Source organism: Pongo abelii, chromosome 7 (assembly GCF_028885655.2).
Source record: "Pongo abelii isolate AG06213 chromosome 7, NHGRI_mPonAbe1-v2.0_pri, whole genome shotgun sequence".
NCBI classification, from domain to species: Eukaryota; Metazoa; Chordata; class Mammalia; order Primates; family Hominidae; genus Pongo; species Pongo abelii.
In genome coordinates this window covers 13579293-13599457 of record NC_071992.2, presented here as the reverse complement: position 1 = coordinate 13599457, position 20165 = coordinate 13579293, and the positions used below count along the sequence as shown (strand labels likewise).

The 20165-nt window shown below is 41.5% G+C and overlaps 1 protein-coding gene and 1 long non-coding RNA gene across 5 annotated transcripts in view; one reads left to right on the top strand and one right to left on the bottom strand.

Moving 5' to 3' along the window:
- Window positions 1-8346: 8346 nt before the first annotated feature.
- On the bottom strand, window positions 8347-19702 carry LOC129060889 (uncharacterized). Its single transcript, XR_008527751.2, has 3 exons — window positions 19491-19702; window positions 16878-17031; window positions 8347-8553 (listed from the first exon to the last, which is right to left on the bottom strand). It is a non-coding gene; the product is annotated as an uncharacterized LOC129060889 (long non-coding RNA).
- ERI1 (exoribonuclease 1) overlaps window positions 19649-20165 on the top strand; it is a 30386-nt gene continuing 29869 nt past the window's right edge. For all 4 annotated transcript variants that reach the window (XM_063726512.1, XM_024251405.3, XM_024251406.3 and 1 more), the window contains exon 1: window positions 19649-20001. In XM_063726512.1, the coding sequence (XP_063582582.1) occupies window positions 19894-20001 (108 nt within the window). In that variant the 5' untranslated portion in view covers window positions 19649-19893. The remainder of the gene's footprint in view (window positions 20002-20165) is intronic.

Genomic DNA, 20165 nt, shown 5'->3' with positions numbered 1-20165 from the left:
CCTGGCCTCAAGCAGTCTTTGCACCTTGGCCCCCAAAGTGCTAGGATTACAGGCGTGCCCCACAATTCACACCCTCACAGAACTGTTTTAAGGATCTGATCAGCAAACGGGTGTTAAAATTGCAATAATATTATTTCTTTATCATGAAAGCACTTAATAAGTGTATCATATAACCAGTCTTCCTATTGTGTTTGTGTTTGGATCTGCTAAAAATACATTTTACACTGAGCAGGCTAAAAGAGACAGCAAAACACCAGAGAGCCCGGTGTTTTCTGACTAATAAAATACTCTACATAATCATATAATGAACAATTGCTGAACACAAGTCTGGTGAGTTCATTTATGTCACTAAACAAATTCCAATTTTTTTCAATCAAAATATTTTGTGGAATGAAAAATTAATTCAATGTTTTAAAACAGTGTGATCACACATTTTGTAGCTGAAAGTCACATTTCTAGGAGGTTGAATGAGAGCTAAGTTTTTATTTTTATTTATTTTTATTTATTTTTTGAGACAGAGTCTCACTCTGTCCCCCAGGCTGGAGTGCAGTGGCATGATCTTGGCTCACTACAACCTCCGCATCACAGGCTAAAGTGATTCTCATGCCTCAGCCTCCCAAGTAGCTGGGATTACTATAGTATGCCACCACACCTGGATAAATTTTGTAATTTTTTAGTAGAGATGGGGTTTCATCATATTGGCCAGGCTGGCCTCGAACTCCTGGCCTCAAGTGATCCACCTGCCTTGGCCTCCCAAAGTGCTGGGATTACAGGTGTGAGCCTCCCAAAGGCTGGGATTACAGGCATTACATCTACCACTCCCAGTCGAGAGCTAAGTTTTTAACAGGTGAGCATCCTCTGGATTATTTTGAGAAGGTTATTTCCTCTCAATAAACATAACAAGTCATAGATCCTGCAGAGATTTAAATGGAAATAAGATGGCTGTGCAAGGAAACAGCAGAGACCGTGGAGGCTGAGATAAAATGATAAGAATATTGAAATATGCAAGTAAATAACTACATTGGGAATAATTAAAGGCAGATATTTTACTGTGGAGGAAGAGATTACAAACATAAAAGGCTGAGAAAAACCTTGAGGTGTGGGATTGAAACTGGTGATATCAGTGTGAACTCATATTTACATAGACAAAGATACATAAAGATGGAAATATTTATATAGAGTATGTGTATGTGTGTGTCTTCCATCTCTGTTAATGAGAGGTCTCAGAAGCAATGACCCTACTGTAGCAATGAGTATATTCTTCACTAGGCCAGGCGCAGTGGCTCACGCCTGTAATCCCAGCACTTTGGGAGGCCGAGGCAGATGGATCATTTGAGGTCGGGAGTTCAAGACCAAACCAGCCAACCCAACATGGCAAAAACCCGACTCTATTAAAAATTTTTTAAAAAATTAGCCAGGAGTGGTGGCACACAACTGTAATCCCAGTTACTGGGGAGGCACAGGCAGGAGAATCGCTTAAATCCAGGAGGCTGAGGTTGCAGTGTGCCAAGATTGTGCCACTGCACTCCAACCTGGGCGACAGAGTGAGACTCCACCTCAAAAAAAAAATATTCTTCACTAAAAGACCCAGGACTCCTTAGAGAACTGGCAAATTCCTGGGCCAGACAAAGGAAAGACAGAATGAGCTTGAAACAGTTTGTTGCACAAGAACGTAAGAAAATGCTAAAAAAAATAATGGGACATAGGAAGCAGCTTGAAGAAACTCCCTTGGCCAAATCTAGGTTAATCTAAGTGTCATCCCCCTCCCCTAAAAAAAATGATAGAAATGGATAACATTTCCTCAAATAAAATAGGAAGCCATGAGTCCATGCTGACATATATATATATATAAATTAAATAGGAAAGCATCTCTTTGTAGTAAAATGTCAACTACAGAAGGAATTATGGAAATAGAAAAAATCATCATTTAAGGCTGGCGTGGTGGCTCATGCCTCTAATCCCAGCATTTTGGGAGACTGAGGCAGGTGGATCATCTGAGGTCAGGAGTTTGGGACCAGCCTGGCCAACATGGCGAAACCCTGTCTCTACTAAAAATACAAAAATTAACTGGGCTTGGTAGCAGGTGCCTGTAATCCCAGCTACTCTGGAGGCTGAGACAGGAGAATCACTTGGACCGGGAGGTGGAGGTTGCAGTGAGCCGAGATTGTGCCATTGCACTCCAGCCTGGACAACAAAGTGAGACTGTCTCAAAAAAAAAAAAAAAAGTTAAAGTCATTGTTTAAGGACTACCATAATGATGGTTGAATCAGACAGGAATGGGTAATGAATGCTCCAGCCGGTGTGCTGGCGTTTGATAAGGTACAGATACTCCTCAACTTACTATGGGGTTATGACCTCACAAATCCATCGTAAATTGAAAATATCATCGTGTTTTAGATGCACAGTGCTTCTTCTGATTACAGAATTTAAATAGTCTTGAAATTTCCCTTTCTTTTCTTAATATCAGTGGTTTTGTCACTAAGACTGAAACTTAGCAGTTTAATCTTGTCCTATTTCCATTAAAATATGGTTAGTCTTAATACCTACTCAGAATCCCTGCAATGTGAGGTACAAATGAAGATTCTGAGGCTACCCAGATCTATAAAGTCAAATCCTGAAATAGGGACCCCAGGAATCTACATTATTTTGGAGTTCCTCGGGATTCTCACACACACTAAAATTTAAGGGCTATTGTCATATGGTTTCTATAATATTGAGCTTTGTGATTTTGACAATGACCAAAGAAATGCCTTCAATAAAACCCTACGAAATTCCATCATGAAATTTTCATTTTAAATGTAATAATTTTCAATTGCCTAGAGTACTTATTCAAGCATTTTTTAATGGGCCTTTGCATAGCTATGAATTTTTGTTTACCTCACAAACGGCAGATACCTTGGTTGACAATAAAATTCTTTTTTTATTGTGTAAACTTTTTCCCTCAAAATGTTGTAAATGTTGTTCATTGGCTTCTGGAATTTAGTATTTCAGATACATTTGAGGACTATCTAATTTTTGTTCTGTTTTAAGAGTTCTAGTTTTTGCTGGGTGTGATGGCTATGTCTGTAATCCCAGGACTTTGAAAGGCCGAGGCAGGCGGATCACTTGAGCCCAGGAGCTGGACACCAGCCTGGGCAACATGATGAAACCCCATCTCTAAAAAATTACAAAAATTAGCCGGGCTTGTGGCACACACCTGTAGTCCCAACTACTTGGGAGGCTGAGGTGGGAGGATCACTTGGGCCTGGGAGGTTGAGGCTGCAGTGAGTTGTGACTGTGCCACTGCACTCCAGCCTGGGTGACAAAGTGGGACTTTGTCTCAAAAAAAAAAAAAAAAAAAAAGAGAAAGGAAAAGAAAAGAAAAAAGAGTTCCAGTATTTTTACACCTGGGTAATTCTATAATCTTTTATCATTTTAATTCAAAAATTTGCCAAGATGTGCCATTAATCTTGCTTGCTCTCGCACTAAGAATGTTTTCTGGGAACTGGCTATTGCCTTCCATTGCATCTTTGATTATTGGTCCCACGAGTACCATGCCAGGTACCTTCAAGCCTCCTCCCTTCTGCAAATTTCCTGAAGTATACCCCCGCCTCCTCTGCCTGGAAACTTCCTCCTCATTATTATATTTTTCCATAGTTTAATAAAACATGCAAGTTTATAATTATATTATTTAGAGCAAAGTAGAGGCTTATAATTTTTTGCAAATAATGTTTTTCTCTTCTGTGCTTTTATAAGTGGTAAAATATACACACAAAATAACTTTTAAGAATATATAAGTAACATATAAGCAAAGCAGAGGCTTATAATTTTTTGCAAATAATGTTTTTCTCTTCTGTGCTTTTATAAGTGGTAAAATATACACACAAAATAACTTTTAAGAATATATAAGTAACATATAAGCAAAGCAGAGGCTTATAATTTTTTGCAAATAATGTTTTTCTCTTCTGTGCTTTTATAAATGGTAAAATGTATTATATACACAAAAGAACTTTTAACAACATATAAGTAACATACTACTATTAATAAAATGCTTTTTGCACCTATCATCCCCACTGAGAAACAGAAGTTAGTGCATTAGGAGCCCCCACTGTGTCTCTTTTTTATTGCCATTTCAAAATCTATTTTTCATGTAGGGATATGCGCCTAGCTATCATATTGTTTAGTTTTGAAAATTAAGATGGAAACACAAACTTAGCTGTATGAGGAGGGACAGAATCGTCTCTATTTGATGAAGTCTCCCAGGTAATCTGAACAGTCTCTAAGTCACAGCCTGGCTCCATCTTGCTTGATTGCTGATGGGAAACCTTTGGAAATTGGTGGGCAAAGCTGTATGTGTGTCCTAGGAAATGTAGGCGTGTAAGGGCATCAGACAGAACTATGGTGTGGATTACCAAACATCAGGAAGAAATATAGGCCCGGCATGGTGGCTCACGCCTGTAATCCCAGCACTTTGTGAGTCCGAGGCAGGTAGATCACGAGGTCAGGAAATCAAGACCAGCCTGGCCAACATGGTGAAACCCCATCTCTACTAAAAATACAAAAATTAGCTAGCCGTGGTGGCGTGCACCTGTAATCCCAGCTACTCAGGAGGCTGAGTCAGGAGAATCGCTTGAACCTGGGAGCTGGAGGTTGCAGTGAGCCGAGATCACGTCACTGCCCTCCAGCCTGGGCGACAGAGTGAGACTCCGTCTCAAAAAAAAAGAAATATGGTTAGACACAGTGAGTTACAGTGTGTTTTCTCTTTCTTAGCTTACCACGTTTTATCTCCAGCTCTTGCATAGTTTAAATCACAATACCTCTGTGGGGTGAATGAGTATCTTCAACTAATATAGCAGCAGGACTTGGAGGGGAAAGTGGAACTTCCTCAAGTTTTCATCAAGACAAAGTAAGCAGCTGGATGCAGTGGCTTGCGCCTGTAATCCCAAAACTTTGGGAGGCCAAGGTGGGCAGATCACTGGAGGCCAGGATTTGGAGACCAGCCTGGCCAACATGGTGAAACCCCATCTCTACTGAAAATATGAAAATTAGCCAGGTATGGGTATGCACACCTGTAATCCCAGCTACACAGGAGGCTGAGGCACAAGGATCCCTTGAACCTGGGAGCTGGAGTTTGCAGTGAGCCGAGGTTGTGCCACTGCACTCCAGCCTGAGTGACAGGAAGACTCCGTCTCAAAAAAAAAAAAAAAAAAAAAAAGACAAAGTAATCACACATCAAAATCTGACCAGATTCACTGGACTTTCTGTTCACCTGTTAAATAGAGTATGCGATAGCATTCAACATCTTGGTGGTAACAGCATTCAACGTGCCTGTCTCTTGAATTGCACTGCTCCGATCCTGACCAGTGTCCCCTGGAGCACAGCTGTCATGCTGCAATCTTTCTCCATCATCTTGGGGATTCTCTCTGCCTCTGTCCTGTGTTAGATCTCCTGTTTTATTATGGACATATAAGAGTTGTACATATTTATGTGTTATTTTGTTACAAGGATACAATGTGTAATGATCTAATCAGGATAACTGGGATACCCATCGCCTGAGGGATCTGTCATTTCTTTGTGTTAGGAACATTTCAATTTCACTGTTAGATATTTTGAAATATACAGTAAATTGTTGTTAACAACCTTTGAAGATTTTGCGGTGTAAGTGTGATTGGTTCTCAACTTTCCCACTGGCAGCTTGGGATTTTGTTTTCTCATATTGTTATAAGAAACAAGTTTGTTAAATCACTTCACACCGATCCACTGGTTTTGCAGCTTCTAAAATGTCATAGCTGTTGTCTCCTCTCCTATTCTTCTAGTCCTTGTGGGTTTAGGTCTTAAAACAAAACAACTCCTATTTTTATGGGGCTCGAGAGAGAGAAAAATTAAATGCACATGTTCAATCCACCACATTAACCTGGAAGTCCAAAAATGCCTACTTCTGTAAGGTCCAGTTCCTCTGGGAAGCATTCTTTTGACTCATCTGCCTTTAGCAGAATTAATCCTGTCCTTCAACAGATTTTTAGTGCGGTGCACAACACACTGGATTCTAATCCATTCGTTTACATATGCCTCTTCCCCCAGAGAAAATATGAATCCTGAAATGTCAGGATCAAGTTTTATTCTAATTTTATCCATAGCACCCATCACAATATCCATATGTATTTGATAAATGTTTGCTATCTACAGGAATGTGTAATTAGGTTCCAAAAAGGATAGTGCTGAAGCTTTTAAAATCGGACACTTATTCAAATATATGTTATACTGACTAGGAATTTTTAATTCCTCCTTATCAGTTGTCAAACTAAACTAAAACTGAAAGCCGGTGAGCTCCTTCAACAGTATGGAAGCCTGTTTCTTGCACTCCAGATAGAGCAATGTTTCGTTTGAGTACCCTCTGGTGGCATTTCAAGAAACTAACTTCTTTTACAGCCTGATATCTGGTTCTGTTGCTATTAAAAGCTTGATGGAAGACATTCCTCATTTTCTTAATTTTCTCGATTGAACATGCATGACTTTTGCAATCAGAAAAATTGTATAATTTTTTCCAAAATAACTTTATGAGTTTCTGAGACAACAGAAGACATTAGGAAGCTGAAAAACATACAAGTAGAGATTGCACATATTTTAAAATTAATCTATTTCTAATGTTTGCTTGCTTTTTTTTTTTCTTTGAGACGGAGTCTCGCTGTGTCGCTCAGGTCGCCCAGGTCGCCCAGGCTGCCCAGGCTGGAGTGCAATGGCGCAATCTCAGCTCACTGCAACCTCCGTCTCCTGGGTTTCAGCAATTCTCCTTCCTCAGCCTCCCATATACAGGCATGTCTCACCACACCTGGCTAATTTTTGTGTTTTTAGTAGAGACAGAGTTTCACTATGTTGGCCGGGCTTGTCTCAAATTCTGAACCTCAGGTGATCTACCCACCTCGGCTTCCCAAAGTACTGGGATTACAGGCATGAGCCACCATGCTGGCTTGCTTTACCTTTCTTATTTCTCAGTCTGAGTCAGTCGAATTATGATAAGCCTCAGATTAATCATTTATAATTCAAATGGTAAAAAAAAATCTGGAATTCTTCATACTAGAAAGTCCATTTTCTTTTTTGTGCCAAAAAAAATTGAGTTTCTTCCACTCAATTTCAAAACAAATCTGAAATGTTTAACATAGAGGCTTAAGCATGTTTATTTAAACAAAGACACATACAAATGTGCAAAATGAACTTTGATGGATGACATATTTTTTAAGTTTTTATTTTTGTTTTTCCTTTTATTTCTTTTTTCTGTTTTTCTTTTCTTTTTTTGTTTGTTTTTGGTTTTCTTTCTCTCTTTTTTTTTTTTTGGTGAATTTTTTTTTTTTCTTTTTTTTTGTTTTTCTGTTTGTGTTTTTTGAGACAGAGTCTCACTCTGTCTCCCAGGCTGGAGTGCAGTGGCATAATCTCGGCTCACTGCAACCTCCACCTCCTGGGTTCAAGTGATTCTCCTGCCTCAGTCTCTCAAGTAGCTGGGATTATAGGCATGCGCCACCACGCCGGCTAATTTTTCTATTTTTAGTAGAAACAGAGTTTCACCATGTTGGCCAGACTGGTCTTGAACTCCTGACCTCAGGTGATCCGCCCACCTCAGCCTCCCAAAATGCTAGGATTACAAGCGTGAGCCATCATGCCAGGCCTTGGTGGATGATATTCTTAATGAAAGGGTTTGGATGTGTTTATACCTTCCCATCAGCGGGTTGTGCTTGTCAGCAAGGCTACACATTCTGGTGCTGTGATTAAAGTAGAGGATCCTGTTTGTTTTTGTGATCAAGATTAGATAGGGCATGATTTGTACCAGGTCACACAAATGTTTTTAAACAATCATGTAATGCTTAGAATGAGACTTGGGGGTTGCCTCCATTAGGGAAAGGGCAAGTGTATTTTATGTGTAGGAAAAACGGTATATGTAGATATGTGGGGTCACCAGAATTGTGGCAGAGACTGTTAGTTGTCCTAATATTTGATCTTCTCTTCTTCAATAGTGATAGACTTTCAATTGTTCATAGATAATTGTCCACAGAACCAAGACAACATTCTCACCAGTCTAATTTTGCAACTAAAGTGTAGTCCTATGACTGAGTAACAAAGGGCAAGATATAAGCAGAATTAATATGCATGACTTCAGGATGTGACCTTATAGAGAAATACATAGCCTCCCTTTTACTGTTTCTGTCTTTCCATTGGCTGAACAGTGTGTGGAATGGGGAGGTGTCTGGAACATGGGAATGAGGACAGCATACTAGGAATGATAAAGCTACAAGACAGAAAAGCCCTAAGTCCTTGACATCTTTCTATTAACCTCAGAGAGAAATATGTTAACTTCTACCACACTGAAGCCACATATATTTAAGGCCTATTTTATTCCCAATCAAATTTTAATTGTATTTTTTCCTCTTCATTTTTTGTAGAGATGGGGTCTCACTATGATATCCAGGCTGGTCTCAAACTCTTGGCTTCAAGTTATCCTCTCGCCTCAGCCTCCCGAAGTGCTGGGATTACAGGTGTGAACCATTGCCACTGGCCTTTTTTTCTTTTTTTCAAATCTTTATCCTAAAAAAAAAAAAACATGCCAAGAAAGGAGACAGATGCCACAAAGGGTGATATGTAACAACATCTGGGAGTTTGGGGGAAAATCCTGGAGGAAGGGAAATTGAATCTCTGACCTAAACAATGAACGAAATTAGCTAACAAAAGTTATGGGAACCGGCATGGTGTGTGGAGGTACTAAAAGAAGAATGGAAAGAGAAAAAAGGTAGTTTGTGCTAAATCAGGAGAGAAAAATATAACCCAGATCATCCTGAAGGCATTAAGGAAGGTAAAGATGAAAAAAAGTCAAAAGTGATGCCCATATTTTTGGCCCAATCAACTGCGTGGATTGTAGAGCTATTTACTGAGAAAAGAAACACCACTCTGGGCATGGTGGTTCATGCCTGTAATCCCAATACCTTGGGAGGTCGAAGTGGGTGGATTGCTTGAGTCCAGGAGCTGGAGACCAGCCTGGGCAACATGGCAAAACCCTGCCTCTACTAAAAAATACAAAAATTAGCCGGGTGTGGTGGTGAGCGCTTGTAGTCCCAGCTAGTCGGGAGGCTGAGGTAGGAGGATCACTTGAGCAACAATTGCGCTACTGCACTCCAGCCTGGATGACAGAGGGACATCCTGCCTCAAACAAACAAACAAACAAGAAAAAAGAAAAACAGAAACACTAAAGAAGCGGCAGGTTTGGGAAGGAAGATGATGATTTCACTTTGGATATGTCAAGTTTGTGGTGTTTGTGAATAGGCAAGTAGTTATGTGGCTCTGGTGCTCTGAGTTAAGATCGTGGGTAGAAACAGATTTTGGAGTCATTGGCTACTGGATGGTAAACAAAGCTAGATGAATGGATAGAATACCTAGAGCAAGAATCTATACTTTGAAAAGAATATAAAAGTTATGAACAGGGCCTAAGATCCAAGTCCTGAAGGAATTCCGGAATTAAATGATTGGATATAAGAGGGGGAAGTGATCAGGGAGATTGAGAAGAAATGGCCAGAGAAAAAGGAAGGAAGCAGGCGAGTGTGTTGTCATGGAGACCAAAGGAAAAGAGTATTGCAGTAAATAAAGAATAGTCAGCCGGGCGCGATGCCTCACGCCTGTAACCCAAGCACTTCGGGAGGCTGAGGCGGGCGGATCACGAGATCAGGAGATGGAGACCATCCTGGCTAACTAGGTGAAACCCCGTCTCTACTAAAAAATACAAAAAATTAGCCAGGCGTGGTGGCGGGTGCCTGTAGTCCCAGCTACTCGGGAGGCTGAGGCAGGAGAATGGCGTGAACCTGGGAGGCGGAGCTTGCAGTGAGCCGAGATCGTGCCACTGCACTCCAGCCTGGTGGACAGAGCAAGACTCCGTCTCAACAAAGAAAAAACAAAACAAAAACAAACAAACAAAAAGAATAGTTAGCAACGCTGGATGCTGTTGAAAGGTCAAGTCAGATGAGCTTTGATAAGAGGCTACCGGGTTCAACTACATGGGGATAACTGGTGACCTCAGTGGAGAGGTAGACGTCAGTGGACCATGGGGGTGGAAGAGAAATTAGGGTAGGTTGAATAGTGGTAGATGTGTGAAAAAAGAGACAATTCTTTCAAGAAGTTTAGCACCAAAGGGGGCGGGAGAAAAGATAGTGCAGCAGCCTTAGGAATTCTGAGGTTGAAGGAGGTGTTTTGTTTGGCTGGAGGGCTTTTTAAGTTGGAAAATTTTGAGTCAAGCTCATTTAAATGCCAAAGGGAAAGGTCTACTGACGAGGAAAACACTGAAGATACAGAACAGAGAGTGGATAATACAAAATTCAAGATTCCTGGGAAGGCAGGAGAGGAGGGGAATTGAGGGAGCATGTGGCGTTATCAAACCAGAAAATGAAGGTGGGAGGGAGGAGTGGCTGAAAGGGGTGGGGCTAGGACTCAGGTGAGGCGAGGGAGGCACTCACTTCAGGCACAAAATTTAAGGAGGCATCCCCCCAAAATCAGTAATTAAGATAAACAGTTTAGTGTAATTTTTTTTTTTTTGAGACAGCATCTTGCTCTGTCGCCCAGGCTGGAGTGCAGGGGTGTGATCTCAGCTCACTGCAACCTCTGCCTCCCAGGTTCAAGCGATTCTTGTGCCTCAGTCTCCCAAGTCGCTGGAATTACAGGCATGCACCACCATGCCAGCTAATTTTTGTATTTTTAGTAGAGAAGGAATTTTGCCATCTTGGCCAGGCTGGTCTCAAACCCCTGGTCTCTAGCGATCCTCCCGCCTCGGCCTCCCAAAGTGCTATGATTACAGGCATCAATCTCTTAGTACATCAAAATTAATGTAAAAAATGTATGATGAACAAAAATCAACATATTAAACAAAGACACGACCAGATGTGAGCATGTAGATTTGGCGGTAAAAAGCTAAAACTGTTTTCTTTGTGAAGCAGGAGGCAAGGTTGTCTGGTAAGAGTACATGGGAAAGGAGATGGGAGGTTGGAGGTGAGAGCAGAGAAGGTTTGCTGCAGAAGTTGTGGAGAGAGGGAAGACAAGACAAGGAGAGAAATGTGACAGCTGCCAAGGAGGATTAGCACCCAGGAGGAGCAGGTGGTCATGAATTCTTCACATCACTGATCTGGCCATCGTATGATCTCTAAGGCCTCTCTCAGAGCTCAGAGAAAGCATGAAGAAGGAAAATAGATTTATGATCATGGCAGGTTTTAACAGGGAAAAAGGTTTAGAATATTGGCAAGGGATTTATGATAGTGGACCACAGAAGCTATGATAAGTTATGATAAGGGGCCGCTGAACCTAAGCCAGCAAGGGAATAAGCTAAAACATGAGAAATAAACTAAATCAAATGTGAAATGATAGCTCTGAAATAGAATGTAAATGCCAAATCTTATGGGGTGAGTTGTGTCCCCCTAAATTTTTGTGTTGAAGACCTAACCCCCAGTACCTCAGAATGTAACCATATTTGGAGTGAGAAATAAAAATAAAATCCTAAATCCCCTAAGGCCACGTGTGGCAGCTCACCCCTATAATCTTAGCACTTTGGCAGGCCGAGGCAGGTGGATCACCTGAGGTCAGGCATTTGAGACCAGCCTGGGCAACATGGCGAAACCCACCTCTACTAAAAATACAAAAAAAATTAGCTGGGCATGGTGGCACACACCTGTAATCCCAGTTACTCAGGAGGCAGAGGCAGGAGAATTGAACCTGGGAGGTGAAGGTTGCTGTGAGCCAAGATTGTGCCACTGCACTCCAGCCTGGGTGACAAAGTGAGGCTCTGTCTCAAAAAAAAAAAAAAAAAATTCTAAATCCCCCAACCTTCTGAACGGACCCCGTTCCAGCCAAGAAGACCCCAGAGAAACCTTAAAACAGAGTTCCGGGCCATCTCAGGACAGGAGGTCAGACATGCCTCAGTCTGCCCCTTTCTTATTAACCTTTAACCAGAATCTTTCCTAAGAAGTAAGCAGGAATCAGCTGTGGAAGACAAGAGCAGATGACTTACTCTGTTATCACTATTAGCCAATTGTCTGAGGCCATGACGAGACTTCCCTTCCCTCTTTACAGTTTCGACATGACAGCTCACCAGTTTCACAATGCATACCTTCCTTATCAGAGACCGTTGATGATGGAGATGCTCTGGCCAGTCTACAGAGGATGTGCAGAGGATTCTCGTGTCCTCTGCTTCACCTTCTGATGTCAGAAGGCTGAAAACTCCACACTCAGATTATGCTAATGCTGCCATTTGTGTACATGTGACCCACGAAGAGGTATGAAGCTCAAGTGCACATGCACGCTTCTCCTTTCATAAACATTAATGATTCCTCCTATTTCTTATTAAATATGTATATTTGGCCGCTATGCTCAGCATACATTCCTGTCTTATGCTTCCTTCCCTTAAAGTGCCTATTTCTGGCTTCTGGCTAGAGGCTACACTTCCCAGCCTATCAGAGTGGCAGCCTGCAAGGATGCACAACCCTAACCCTTTATGAGAAATAAAGCTCTCTTTTCTATACTTATGAACCTTGTCATTCTTCAGTTGGCAGGAGATTAGGTCTTTAAAGAGGTGATTAAATTAAAATGAGGTGGCTGGCACGGTGGTTCATGCCTGTAATCGCAGCACTTTGGGATGCCAAGGCAGGTGGATCACCTGAGGTCAAGAGTTCAAGACCAGCTCAGCCAACACGGTGAAACCCTGTCTCTACTAAAAATACAAAAAATTATGTTTTTTATTATAGAAAAAAAGGAGAATCCTCACCTAGATTTATTACAATGAAATTTAAGAACATCAATAACAAAAAGAAAATTTGCAGACTCCAGAGAGAAACAACAGATTATCCATAGAAGAGCAAGAATCATATCAACATTACACTTTTCAAAATAAACATAGGATACAGGAAGAAAATAATGTTTTTAAATGACTGAAGGAAAAGACTTTGTAACTTGCAGAAACCATTAAACTAAATAGAAAAGCTTTATACACATTTCCCATGAAATCAGCATAGCACCATTACTATTAACATATTACAAAGTCTCCTGGCCAATGCAATAAGAAAAGAAAAAGATATAAGGGGTATAAGGAAGGGCAGGGCTAAAACTGATTATTTGCAGAATTTGATAATTTCAGGAAAAAAGCAACAGAATAATAAAACTATTAAAATTTACAAGAAAGTTTAGAAATTATCCAGAATGTTCTGGGGATTAATAAAAAAAGAATGTTTAGAAATTAAAAACCATCAGGAGTCTGAGACCAGCCTGGCCAACATGGTGAAACCCTGTCTCTATTAAAAATACAAAAATTAGCTGGGCATGGTAGTACACACCTGTAATCCCAGTTACTTGGGAGGCTGAGGTGGGAGAATAGCTTGAACCTGGGAGGTGGAGGTTGCAGTGAGCCGAGATTGTGCCACTGCACTGCAGTCTGGGCAACAGAGCAAGACTCCATCTCAAAAAAAAAAAAAGAAAAAGAAAAAGAAAAAGAAAGAAATTAAAAACCAATTTTTTGTGTTTAAAATTTTAATTTCTTTTTCATCAAAGGCAAGCTTACATAGAGTGAAATGCGTAGATCTTACATGCATAATTCAATGTGTTTTGATAAATATATACATCACGTAATCACTATCCCAATTAAGATGTAGAATATTTCCAGGACCTGGAAACTTCCTTTGCGTACCATTCAAGTTAATCCTCAACCCCTAACCCCAAGCTGAAGCAGTCACTATTGTGAATTTCTATTATCATAGATTAGTTTGGCCTATTCTTGAACTTCATGTAAGTGGAATTAGAGTATGTCTTCTTTTGCATCTGGCTTCTTTCACTCAAGATTTTTCCAAATTCATCCATTCTATTGCATGTATCAATAGTTTATTATTGGCTGGGCACGGTGGCTCACACCTGTAATCCTAGCACTTTGGGAGGCTGGGCCAGGTGGATCCTTTGAGCTCAGGAGTGCAAGACCACCCTGGGCAACATGGTGAAACCCTGCCTCTACAAAAAATACAAAAATTAGCTGGACATGGTGGCATGTACCTGTAGTCCCAGCTACTTGAATGGCTGAGGTGGGAGGATCACCTGAGTCTCAGAAGTCAAGGCAGCCACCATCCTGCCATTGTACTCCAGCCTGTGTGACAGAATGAGGTTCTGTTTCTGAAAAAAAAAAAAAAAAAAGGCTTATTATTATATATTGAGGAGTATTATGTCATTACAGGGATACATCACATTCTGGTTATCCATTCACCTGTTGATGGAGATTTGAGTTAATTTCATTTTTCAGTTATTATGAATAATGCTGCTGGAAATATCCACGTCCAAGCCACCTCCTGGACCTTCACTTTCACTCTTCCTGAGTGAATACCTAGGAGTGGAATTGCTGGGTGATAGGGCCGACGTATTATGTTTATTTAATTAATTTATTTATTTATTCATTTTTGAGATGGAGTCTCTCTCTGTCACCCAGGCTGGAGTGCATTGGCACTATCTAGGATCACTGCAACCACCGCCTCCCAGGCTCAAGCGGTTCTCCTGCCTTAGCCTCCCGAGTAGCTTGGACTCCAGGTGTGCACCACCAAGCCTGGCTAATTTTTGTATTTTTAGTAGAGACAGGGTTTCACCATGTTGGCCAGGCTGGTCTCGAACTCCTAACCTCAGGTGATCCACCCTCCTCAGCCTCCCAAAGCGCTGGGATTAAGGTGTGAGCCACCGCACCTGTCTCTTTGTTTGTTTGTTTCTAATCTGGTTGTCTTTTATTTCTTTGTTTTTGTTTATTAAACTTAAAAATCAATAGTATTTTATGTAATGGTATAAAATAATTTACCATTCGTAATAGCCAAAAACCCATAATGTATCTAGCAATTCTTGGTTACGAATGTACAAGATATCTATGGAGAAAATTGTGAAATGTTAAAGGATCATCATTAAAGACAATCTGACTTAGCAGTTCTATATTATAAGAGGATAACTTAATATGTCATTTCTCCTCAAATCAATCGAGTGAATTCAATCTTAATGAATTTTTTTGGATTGGATTGGATTGGATTTTTTGAAGAGCAAAAAATTTGTCCTAAAGTATACATGAAAGATTAAATATCCACAAATAGCTAAGTCAGTATTGAAAAAGAAGAGTAAAGAGGAGGAACGTGTTTTATAAGATATGAAGACATATTGCAGAGCTGAGTAATAGAAAGCAGTGTGGGAAAGGTATAAGAACAGATACCAGAGACCAAGAGAACAGAGCAGGATGCTCAAATACAGACCTAAACATATGGAATTATCTAACACGTGGCATCAGGCAGCAATGGGAGATGGCTTAGAAACAAAAGGCATTTTGCTCTGTGAAAGTCACATATTTAGTGCAGCCTACAGTAATTTACAAACCCTGCTATCTAACAATACATGGATCTTCACTGACAGCTGACTAATCCCAGGACACTGCAGCTACAGGAAAGGTAGGTACATTTTCCCACTGGAGTGAATAGAGAATAACCAATTCTCGAACTTCTCTTTTAGGCTGTGGCATAGCTGAAATACTCAGGGAAGCTTTCTCTCTAACTGTCCAACTATGGCACACATTTTTTTTTAAACAGGAGGTGCTAAAGTCATTGGGATTTCCCCTTTGGTGTTATGTGGCAAGTTACAGCAGAGACAACATTTAAAAACATCGGCCAGGCAAGGTGGCTCATGCCTGTAATCCCAGCACTTTGGGAGGCCAAGGCGGGTAGATCACCTGAGATTAGGAGTCTGAGAGTTTCGCTTGGCCAACATGGTGAAATCCCACCTCTACTAAAAATACAAAAATTACCCAGGTGTGGTGGCAGGCGCCTGTAATCCCAGCTACTTGGGAGGCTGAGGCATGAGAATCGCTTGAACCCAGGAGGCTGAAGTTGCAGTGAGCCAAGATAGCACCGTTGCATTCCAGCCTGGGCTACAGAGTGAGACTTTGTCTCAAAAAATAAATAAATAAATAAATAAATAAATAAATAAATAAAATAAAAACATTTAGGTCTCCTGCATACTGATGTCACACAGTCGTAGGAAAGTACTGAACACAGTAACATTTCTTAAACATTTTGGGTACACTCCAGTTCAGGATCTTTTCACTTGTTTGCTCTGCCTAAACTTCTCTTCTCCCATATATTCTCAGTTTACTCCCTTGCCTCTTCAAGTCTTTACACAAATGGCACATCATTAGAGAGGTCTTCCCTAATGATTCTATTTAAAATTGTAATCCCCTCTATACCTGGGCACCCTCTCATCCCCTTTTCCTGTTTTACTTTCCTCCATACTATAAGCATTTTACTTATTTCTTTTGTTGATTGCCTGTCTTTCTTTCTTTTTCTTTCCTTCCCTCCCTCCCTCCTTCCCTTCCTTCCCTTCCTTCCTTCCGTAGAGATGAGGTTTCACCATGTGGCCAGGTTGGTCCTGACCTTAAGTGGTCCTCCCACCTCAGCCTGGCAAACTGCTGGGATTACAGGTGTGGGCCACCATGCCTGGCTTTACAGTTAGTTCTTGATAAACCACCCAGGAACTGCCTCTTTCCTTTAAAAATTCACTTGTAGCTGCTACTAATCTGAGTATACCCAGGGCAACTTGAATCTACAATTGCAATCCTCAAGCTTGGCCCAAATAAACTCTACTTATATTAATTTTGCCTCATCTTCATTTTAGGTTGATCATTTCATGCATGTTTCACTTTGTTCAACCTTTAATTGCTCAAACCAGAGTCTAAAGACAAAAAAAGTTACTGCACGATAGTAATTTTCACGTAGCTATTTTCATCTAGCTTGGATTTTTTTTTTTTTTTACATTTTTTGACTGACTTTGACTATTTTCACCTAGCTAGGATTTTTCAGAAGGGACATTCTTTAACTGTGTCTCACAATCCAATTTCCTCAGAGAAACTTCTTGGAGTTTCCCCAGCACAGCTGCTCATCATAGGCTTCATGGACAAAAGCCTCACTATTTATTAGATTATCTTCTTCTGGGTCTTTTTCTTTATGGCAGGTCTAATTTCTTGATGCTGCTGCAGTAGTTCTAGAAATCAAAGAAACAAAGTCAAAAGAGTTGTTTCTTGAGATAGAAGCTGAGATGGAGGTATGTATGGTTAGAAAGGACTACTTATCCCCATCAAAGATTATTGTTATTGGAATTATGCCCCATCTCAATTGCCTATTGAACAAAGCAAATAATCTAGAATGGGCAAGACTTAAGACAATTATGATTGGTTACTAAGTGTTCACTTAACTTCCAAATTGGCATATCTTCTGAGTAGATGGATTCAGGGCAACTTCAATTCTATGCTCCTGGGTTGCAATCCTCAGGCTTGGACCAAATAAACTCTCTACTTATATTAATTTTGCCTCAGCTTCTACCTTTTAGGTCAATAGTATTAAGCCTCTTTAAGCGGTCCTGAAGTATTAAGCCTCTTTAAGTGGTTACTGAAGCTGTACTCATCTTTTTTCTCTGTGTTTGTGTGTCATTTTGTATTGTTTCTGTTGCTGTATCTTTGAATTTATTAATCTTTTTCTCTGCATTGCTTAATGTGCTAGCAATCCCAACCAAAGAAATTTTTATTTCAAATATTTTTCACCTCCATCCAGAAATTTGATTTGTTTCTTTTCAAAAATCTTTCCAGTTTCTCTCCTATCATGTCTTCCTTTAAATCTTTGAGCATATTCATAACAGGTATTTAAAATCCTTGTCTGTTAATTCCATCATTTTTATCATTTTGGGGTTTGTTTCTATGAACTTCATATTTTCTTACCACTTGGTCTCTCTCTCTCTCTGTCTTTTGAGACAGAGTCTCACCCTGTCACCCAGGCTGGGTTGCGGTGGTGCAATCATAGGTCACTGCAGCCTTGAACTCCTGGGCTCAAGCAATCTTCCCGCCTCAGCGTCCCCAAGTGCTGCGTGTCTCTCAATTTTTGACTGGATGTCTCACATTTTGAATTTAATGTTGTTGAATCCTGGATTTTACTGTAGTCTTTCAGAGAGTATTAGAATTTGTTCTTACAGGTAATTAGGTTACTTACAGAGCAGTTTGATACTTTCAGGGCTTGTTTTAGGCTTTTGAAGAGTCTACAGTAGTTCATGCTCTGGGTCCTGCAGTCTAGGCCAATGGATCTCACTAAGGCATGACACTTTTGTAACCGCCCAAGAGGTTCAACTTGCCTACTGCCTAGACAGAGTCGATTTATCAAGACAGGGGAATTGCAATAAAGAGCAATTCATGCAGAGCTGGCAGTGCAGGAGACCTGAGTTTTATTATTCAAATCAGTCTCCCTGAGCATTTGGGGATCAGAGTTTTTAAGGATAATTTCGTGGGTGAGAAGCCAGTGAGATGGGAGTGGTGACTGGTTGGGTAGGAGATGAAATCATAGGGAGTCGATGCTGTCCTCTTGCACTGAGTCAGTTCCTGGGTGGGGGACACAAAATCAGATGAGCCAGTTTACCAATCTGGGAGGTGCCAGCTGATCCATCAAGTGCAGGGCCTGCAAAATATCTCAAGCACTGATCTTAGGTTTTACAATAGTGATATTATCCCCAGGAGCAATGTGGAGAGGGTTAGAATCTTGTAGCCTTCAGCTGCATGACTCCTAAATCATAATTTCTAATCTTTCAGCTAATTTGCTAGTCCTACAAAAGCAGTCTAGTCTCAAGAAGAGGGTTTATTTTGAGAAAGGGCTATCACCTTTGTTTTAAACTGTAAGCTATACACTAAGTTCCTCCCAGTGTTAGTTTGGCCTACGCCCAGGAATGAATAAGGATAGCTTGGAGGTTAAAAGCAAGATGGAGCTCGTTAAGTCCGATCTCTTTCACTGTCTCAATGATAATTTTGCAATGGCAGTTTCACTTCTGAGGTTTCTGGTGCATGTTCCATGGTATTCAATAATCTCTTCACTCTGGTTGCTGGGAGCTCAAATGATTCCCAGTTCCGTGTGAGCTCTCATCATTGTTTGGTGTACTGCTCCCCAATAATTGTTCTTTCCTGGCCTTGTGGAGTTTCACGGTTTTTATTCAGTTAAAGATTCAAGGTACTCCTAAGCAGATTTCTGAAACTCTTTTTCCACGTAATTCCCTCCTCTCCAGAATTCTGCCCCACAAATTCCATCCAATTTGGCCTACCCCAATTTCCTCAACTCCAATCCCTGTCTTTTCAACCCAGGAGATCCTAGGTTTCCATATGATTTCCCTTCACTTCACCACAGACTGGAAATGGCCTCTGGGCAAAAGGGCAGGGTGATATACAGCTCCTTTTATTTCTTTTCTCTCCGGTAAAATAGTCCACAGCTGTCTGTTGTCCAATGTCTGAAGAGCTGTCTCCTATATTTTGTTCCGTTTTCTAATTGTTTATAGTGGGACACTAAGTCCCGACCCGTTTTCTTTTCTTGCCCATAAGTGGAAGTTTTAGGAAACTCCTTATGGAAAATGTGAATTGTTTTATTATTTTTTATGGTTGAAAACATCTTCCTCTATGATATCTCCCCACTCACCCTACTTTTTTCCTTCTCACGAAACACTGACGAGAACATACGTTCCGGTGCTACCCTCTAGTGACTGGACTAGATCCTTGCGCAACTTCAACCCGCGCTAGCTCCGCTCACGGCCGGCCTCGCCCCGTCTTCTCACCGGCGCGCCTCCCTCTTGTTTTTCCTCCCTCCCTCTGTGGACTGCGGCGCTGGCGTTCCGCGCACGCCGGCTCACTGCGCCTGCGCGACGTGTGGACGCCACACGCTCCCGGAAGTGGGAGGTGGTCGCTGGAGTTTGTGTGGCCGCCGCCGCGGGAACACGAGCCCGGTAATTTTTCAACGGAGAAAGGCGAGGCTTTCGGACTCGGCAGAGTGAGAGTGAGCAAGTGTCCGGCTCCAGCAACTCTCCTCTGGCGTGACAGCCGGCATGGAGGATCCACAGAGTAAAGAGCCTGCCGGCGAGGCCGTGGCTCCCGCGCTGCTGGAGTCGCCGCGGCCGGAGGGCGGGGAGGAGCCGCCGCGTCCCAGTCCCGAGGTGAGGAGTCGGCCCGCGTCTGGCTGTCGGCGCCCGCTGCCCCGTCCCCAAAGCGCCCTCGGCACCTCTTTCTTCTCAGGTGTCCCGCAGAAGGTGCAGCTGCGCGCCCTTGGACCCCAGCCCAGCTTCCTAGCACCTCGGTGCCCAGCTTCCTAGCTTTATCC